This window comes from Tigriopus californicus, chromosome 7 (assembly GCF_007210705.1).
Source record: "Tigriopus californicus strain San Diego chromosome 7, Tcal_SD_v2.1, whole genome shotgun sequence".
Lineage (NCBI taxonomy): Eukaryota > Metazoa > Arthropoda > Copepoda > Harpacticoida > Harpacticidae > Tigriopus > Tigriopus californicus.
In genome coordinates this window covers 16,425,690-16,433,619 of record NC_081446.1, presented here as the reverse complement: position 1 = coordinate 16,433,619, position 7,930 = coordinate 16,425,690, and the positions used below count along the sequence as shown (strand labels likewise).

Below are 7,930 nucleotides of genomic sequence, written 5' to 3'. Positions count from 1 at the left end.
GAGTGAATGAATGGCAATTCCCATTCATTCACCCACACACAAACACCACGAACACTACACGTGCACAGCAACCAAGGAGCAACAGAGGAAGTCACACCTTGGTTCGAAATTCCTGGGAGATAAGAACGAGAGCAAACTAAATGCGTCTGTTCTCAGCGAGCTCCAAAACAGGAATCTTCTTAATTATTATTAAGAAGAATATAGCGACAATTTCCTTCCTAGAACCTTTTATAAGCATTGAATAAAAAACAATGCCACAATCGATAGCTTTTTTGTTATAAACATGGATTTTAGTACAATATGCCATATAACTTGATTGCATTCCCACCTGACTTGAAAAAGGTGGCAAATATGAAAAAAAATAGCGACAATTGCCCTCATAGAGACTTTTAAGAACCTTGTATATAAAACAATGCCGTCCTTGATAGTCTCTTTGTTATAAACATGGATTGAAAACCAATGTGCCATAAGACTTGATTGAATTCCCTCTTGACTTGATAAAACTGGCAAATATGGAAAAAATATAGTGTCAATTGCCTTGATAGAGACTTTTAAGAAAACTTAATATAAAACAATGCCGTCCTCGATAGTTTCTTTGTTACAAGCATGGTATTAGAACCAATGTGCCATAAGACTTGATTGAATTTTCTCCTGAATCGATAATGGGGGCATTTTTGAATATGAAATAAAGAGATATTTGACTGCAAAGAAGATAAAAATAGAATATATTTGTTTCAATGCTGTCCTCGATAGTTTGTTTGTTTTAACCATGGATTTAGAACCAATTGTCCATAAGACTTGATTGAATTCCCTTCTGACTTGATAAAGGTGGCAAATATGAGAAACAATAGCGACAATTGCATTCATAGAGACTGTACAAAGCGTCAGTCGACGAGCCCAAGAAAACACGTCTGAACGCCTGTAGTGGGTTGAAACAACTGCTTTTTTAGCGGAAAAACTATCTGCAACACTGGGTGAAATCTAGCTACACAAGAACTGTACAAAATATGGATGATCAATAAGTAGCCGTTTCCGATACTCGGAACACTCCCGGCTAGAAGTTATGCAGCAAGTTGCAAAGACTTCTTGCACAAGAATCCAATTACGCCAAGGAGGGTTAATGACAAAGCTACAATGCACACATATAGTGTTTTATAACGGATATTGTCATGGCTTGTGTCGATTTCTTCACTTGGTTCTTTGGTACCGGTGTGGATGTCATCAAGGGACGTGTTCGTGGGTATTTCGCTCGTTGGAGAGGAAAGTCTTTTCAGTGTTACATTGATCATCTTGGTATCAGCGTAGTAGGGAGATGAAGCGGAGTAGTGTGGGCCTATCAAGAAACAACCGGGTGGTAGTTGGATTAGTGCGGTTCCAACGACACTCAATTTTTCCGGGTCCTCAGGATGACATTGGACAACGATGTCTGCCTTCTGAGGATGGATGAGTAGGAACACTTGATCCAGAACTTCTTGAATAGTTGGCCTCTCGTACACTCTCATTTCGCAATGCTTCTTGGCAGCCGATGCATTTCCAATGAACAACGCTGACTCGCAAAAGTCTTCATAGTTTTGATAACTCGTCGAAGACTTGCAAACATAATGTTCATTGAAACGACTGCAGTCCCCTAAATCTTCCTCACCAACTAGGTGAAAATGAATTTCCCCTGGAGATGTCGCAATGAAATCCTTGATTTTGGGCAAAACTATTGTCGAGCTTGACATTTCCAATGGTCCAGGCACGAGTTTGAAAAGAGTCATTTCTGACGATTTCTTTACCAATGGGACCTGAACTGTGATGGAAAGGATTTCGTCTTGGACGTTCCAGGTAGTTGGAAACTGGAGGAAGGCGCTGAGAGTTTGAAATGGCACCACATGATTCTTCGTTTTTGCCAACACTTCAAGTTCTTGAAGGGACTTCAGAACGAGGGGTCCCGCCACAAGTCCTGTTGGAAAGCGATGAAGAAGTAGTTGATTCAGTCCTTGTTCCACCTGAAGAACTGACAACCGTTCATGGGTAAGCCGAGACCGGGCAGCTGAGATCATTGATCGGCTAAGGTCTGTGGCGTGGATTTGCGCAATTTGTTGAGCCAGGTGGTCCTGGATCCTCTGCACTGCGACGATGTCGTGATTCATCACGTCCACGCGATGTTGGACCGAACGTACGGCTACTCCAACAGCTAGTGTAGCGCCCAAATTGACGATGTTGCCAATGAAGTTAACGAAAGGAAGGAAGATTGATCGCTTAACGTGTCTGTGAAAGTCGATTGGTTGGCCTAGGATCGAGAACACGGTTGACCACATGTCGTTAAGACTTCGTTCCTGGACTTTCAAATTGGCTATGATGTCTTGGGGAGGTTGCACGAGGAACTGGCCGCTAGCAGCCTTTTGATACACCTTCTTCAGGTCCCTGGTCCGTTGAAGTGGGATTTCCAACAAATGGGTAAGATTTAGCCTGAAGCCCACATGACCGTGTCCAATAACGCCCATAATTGGCGGGAGGTGAAGATGTGCGGTGTGGTTCCTCGGAATGGTTTGAATTTGCACCTTTGCCATTGTAAGTGACAAGGTGCAGGATAGAGTCAGGAAGCTACATGCGTGCATGATGCCTGCTTCTTGGATGGAAGTTGACTGATTGAGTCGGTCTCCGTCTACCCTTATTTATTTTCCGCCAGAAGTGCCTCAAGGATGCTGAGTTGTCGAACATGCCTGGTGATGTACGACGGTCTCTGTTTCCCATGTGAGACGGTTCTGATTGTGGCCTTGTGAACAAGGCCTTGCGGATTTTTGTGAAGATCTTCGATGACACCCAGTTTCCAATCTTGGCGGGATAAATTCTTATCTCTCACCATGACCACCATATTGGTTTTGAGCTCAAGATTTTGTCCATGATGCCATTTGCGCGTTGGCTGGAGTTCCAATAGGTAGTCGTTGGACCATCGACGCCAAAATTGGTTCAGTAGAGCCGTCCTGTGTTTCCATTTTTGCGCTGTTGGACGCTCATCAATTTTGGCATAGTCGTTCGGTAATAGATCCATCCTGCGCCCTATCACTAGATGTGCTGGCGTGATTGGATGGAGCTGGTGTCGATCTTCTGAAACTGCAAGGGGTCTATTATTGACGATGCCCTCTATTTCTATCAATAAAGTTTCGATTTGTCGGAAAGACAATGCAGACCGTTGGAGCATCACTCTGAGTGGAGTTTTCACCGTTCTGATCAGTCTTTCGGTAACTCCGTTTGTCCATGGTGCCCGATCTATGCTGTAAATCCACTCAATGGTGGGGAAAGCATGGCTGATCTTTGGCCTATCCATGTATGAGTATAGATGCCGAAGTTCCTTTTCTGCTGCCTTGAAACTTTTGAAATTGTCGCTATAGACAATTTTTGGTTGACCTCGTCGTGCAATAAGTCTACGAAAGGCTTCGATGAACGACTCTGCACTTAAGTCTGGAGTGAGTTCAAGATGAACTGCTCGACTGTATAGACAAGTGAATATGCACCCATATGCTTTGTCACAGTCAGTTGGGTGCAGTGGCCCAAAAAGGTCTACGGAAATGTTTGTGAACCCGGACGGTTCGTCAACCCGTAAATTGGCTGGAAGTGTTCCCATTTGTTCCTGTAGCGGCACCAGTTTTCTGCAATGGGGTTTGAGGCACAAGCGGGCGATTCTTTGTACCTCACGTTTTGACCCTTGAATCCAGTATCGTCTTCGGACTAAGGCGTTTAAGTTTGTCTTATCCAGATGAAAATGATCGTTGTGGAACTGGAGAACGATTTTCTCTGTGACAGCGTGGTGCCTTGGAAGGATGATAAGCTCCTCGTTCAGTCGAGTTTGAGCTACGAGCAAGTTCAAGGTTTTGTCAAATTTTGGCATGGCGTTCCTTAACCCCGACGCATTTGAGGGTTGTAAACCTTGTTTGATGTGGGTTATTTCCTCTGCGAAGGATTCACGTTGAGCCAACCTAATCCAATAACATTCCGCTAGACGATATTCGTCGGGTGTTATGCACTTTGAAATGTAAGACATTGGATAAGGTGGAATCTCAAGGCCTAATGCATTTAGGAATCTGAGTACCCACGCCAGCAGGCGTACTGTTGAGTGCCAGCTTTCAAATCGGTGCAACATGCCTTGATCAACTTCTGTGAGGCAGACCCGAGCTTGCACAATGTTTTTGCTGATTTCTGGATTGTCGCATAATTCTTCTTCCTCTTTGGAGATGGATGTTTGACCAGTTCCCAGCCACGTGTCTACTTCTCGTTGAAGTAAAGATGGTCCTGTCCACCATAATGTGTGGTGGATTAGATCAATGACTGAGCATCCTCGTGAACCAACGTCAGCAGGGTTGGATTTTCCCGGGCAGAAGAACCAACGAGACGCCGGAACTAGATCCAGGATAGTACCTAATGGCGCCAACGGGTCGCGCTTAGAATCCTTGAATCGAATCCAGGCCCTCTGCACCTCATGGGAGAGGTTTTTTTCACAGATGACCAGGAAAAGGATAAGTGCAACTTCACCCGCCCCTAGGTTCAATCCCCTCAAGCTTTCATCCGTCGCCATCATCAATGCCTGACTTTCCCTCATGCTTTTGGGATTGTTTAGCATTTTAGGCATGTCTAAAAGCTTTTCAACCACTGCCCGTACGTACACATGTTTGTCACCGTACATTGTTTCTAGGTGCTCTAGAGGCCTTGTGTAGTTGGAGTCGTTGTCGCTAAGAGAGGCGATGACTGTGTTGGCTTCACCAATCAGCACTTTACGAAGTTCTTGTAACTTTTGAGTGCCTGAACGGCCGAGATTATCCAATGTTGTCTCGGCATTGTCCCAAGCAGAGCGAAAAGGCCTGTACAAGATAATGTCCGTACCACTAAACGTGGGAAACACCTTGGTGACATCAAAGTTGGTACCAAAAACACGGGCAAAATTGAACTGATTGTGGCCTGGAGAGTTCGCGCTTGGGGTCGTTGGGACTCGTTGTATTGTTAAAGACTCCACTTTTGCCTCCAAATTCAAAAGTTTATCCTCAAATTCATCAATGTAATCTCGACCCTCCTCCTCGGACGTGTGGAGATAAACCTCCATGGCACACTGATTTAGTTTGCCAAGAGCGTCCTTTGCAGAGGTTAAAATCCGCCCCAAACTGGCGGTTGTGGCTGATTGATCGGAGTCATCCGATTTGGAGGCATCACCTTGGTCGACTATCGTTGTAGCTTTCTGGAGGAACCTGGTGAAGCCCCCTTGGGTATAAGAACGCCTTTTCTTTAGCTCCCCAACTTCGACGGAAGGAACACTGGGTGTGGATTTGGACTCCATTTTTCGCTGAAGTAAAAGATCCAACTGATTCTTTTTGGGAGGCGTTCGATCCATACCCAAGAGCGTGGACTGTAAGACTGCCTCTTTCTTTGTTCTTCCAGAATGCAGAATCATACGACGCCACAATTTAATTGGTTTGTTGTAGCAAAGTCGGTTGAAATTTAAGGCTTGGTGTAACGAACAAAGAGTTTAGGGTCAAGAAATATGACCCCTTAAAAGCTTCCCCTCAATCCCATGATTAGGGTGAGTTTCGAGTGTGGCTTGGCAACAAACGTTGAAGCCAATTTCTTGGATTTTAGGGATGGTAACGAGGAACATAAAGATGCCACTTATTCTCACTGCTAGTGTCACTCACTGTTCGCAATATGTAGAGATGGTCACCAAAGACAGAACCCCGGAGTGTGTCGAAAGACCATGTACAAAGTGTCAGTCGACGAGCCCAAGAAAACACGTCTGAACGCCTGTAGCGGGTTGAAACAACTGCTTTATTAGCGGAGAAACTATCTACAACACTGGGTGAAATCTAGCTACACAAGAACTGTACAAAATATGGATGATCAATAAGAAGCCGTTTCCGATACTCGGAACAGAGACTTTTAAGTAGATTAAGTTTAAACTAATGCCGTCCTCGATAGTTTCTTTCTTATAAACATGAATTTTAACACAATATGCCATAAGACTTGATTGAATTCTCTCCTGACTTGATAAAGGTGGCAAATATAAAAAAAAAATAGCGACAATTCCCTTACTAGAGACTTTTAAGTAGATGGAATTTAAAACAATGCCGTCCTCGATAGTTTGTTTGTTATAAACATGGATTTAAAACCAATGTGCCATAAGATTTGATTGAATTTCCCCCTGACTTAATAAAGGTGGCAAATATGAAAACCAAATATAGCAACAATGGCCTTCTTAGAGTCTTTTTGATGGAATTCATTTCAATCAATGTTGTCCTCGACAATTTCTTTGTTATAAACATGAATTTTAAGGCAATATGCCATAAGACTTGATTGAATTCTTTCCTGACTTGATAATGGTGGCATTTTTGAATATAAATAAAGAGACATTTGACAGCAAAGAAGATATAAATAGAATAATTCTAACTCAATACCGTCTTCGATAATTTGTTTGTTTTAAACATGGATTTAGAACCAATGTGCCAGAAGACTTGAATGACTTTCCTCCTGACTCGATAATGGTGGCATATTTGAATATGAAAGAAAGACCCATTTGACTGCAATGAAGCTCTAAATAGAATTAATTTAATTTAATGCCGTCCTCGATAGTTTCTATGTTTTAAACTTGGATGTTGACACATTGTGCTATAAGAATTGATTGAATTCCCACCTTACCTGATAAAGGTGGCATATTTGAAAAAGAATATAGTGACAATTGCAATCATAGAGGATTTAAATAAATTTAATATAATTAGATGCCTTCATCGATTGTTTGCTTGTTATAACCATGGATTTAGAACCAATGTGCCATCAGACTTGATTGAATTACCTCCTGATTTGATTAAGGTGGCAAATATGAAAAACAAAACTAGCGAAAATTGCCTTGATGGAGACTTTTAAGTGAATTTAATATAAATTAATGCCGTCCTCGATAGTTTCTTTGTTACAAGCATAGATTTAGAACCAGTGTGCCATAAGACTTGATTGAATTCCTTCCTGAATCGATAAGGGTGGCGTTTATGAATGTGAAATAAAGAGACATTTGATTGCAAAGAAGATATAAGTAGAAGTAATTTCATTCAATGCCTTCCTCGATAGTTTCTTTGTTTTTTATGTGGATGTGCACAATGTGCACAATGTGCACAATGTGCACAATGTGCACAATGTGCACAATGTGCACAATGTGCCATTAGACTTGATTGAATTCCCTCCTGACTTGATAAAGCTGGCAAATGTGAAATACAAATAGAGCAACAATTGCCTTATTTATACCGACGCAGGACGGAAATTGGGAAGTTGCGATTGCAGTACGACCGGAACCCGGGGCGGACGGGAAAGAACGTTTTTAATGGCACTGTATTGGATGCCCTCCCCAGAGGTTGACCCGAATGCCTAATTTGAGTTTTGGAAGGGAATCTTCTCAAAACCGTTAGTAAAGGACACGAGACCACTTCTCATCCCATCCCATCCAATGGGTCCTGATGTCTCCACTCAAAGTGGAGGAAGTAGTGGCAGCTCGTGAGGGGATGAAAAAGCGGGGCCCTGGGAGGAGATGGTATGAAGATTACCCAATTGCGTACTCTAAATGCAGGACACCTCACTGCCTTCTTTAATGTATTCCTACTACATCAAAGATTGCCAGACTTCTTCAAGGTTAGACGGACTACCTTAATTCCTAAGGTAAAGAATGCCTCCACCCCTGGGGATTTTAGGCCGATCACTCTAAGTTTGGTAGTGCTCTGGCTCTTCCACGGTGTCATTGCAAAAAGATTGGCAAAGATCCCACTGACTCCACGCCAGAAGGGGTTTAGACCTCTGGACGGTTGCGGAGAGAATGTGTGGCTCTTAAAGATACTGTTGAGTAAACGGATTAAAGAACTGAAGCCGCTGAATCTGGCCTTTTGTGACGTCAGGAAGGCGTTCGACACTGTAAGTCATGAGA

The 7,930-nt window shown here is 43.0% G+C and overlaps 1 protein-coding gene across 1 annotated transcript; it reads right to left on the bottom strand.

Annotated features, from left to right (window-relative positions):
- Positions 1-1,305: 1,305 nt before the first annotated feature.
- On the bottom strand, positions 1,306-4,399 carry LOC131883794 (uncharacterized; the record flags this gene model as incomplete). Its single annotated transcript, XM_059231357.1, is given in 1 exon segment — positions 1,306-4,399. A coding segment is annotated over 1 exon segment (1,470 nt). The 3' UTR covers positions 1,306-2,656.
- Between the last annotated feature and the right edge of the window lie 3,531 nt (positions 4,400-7,930).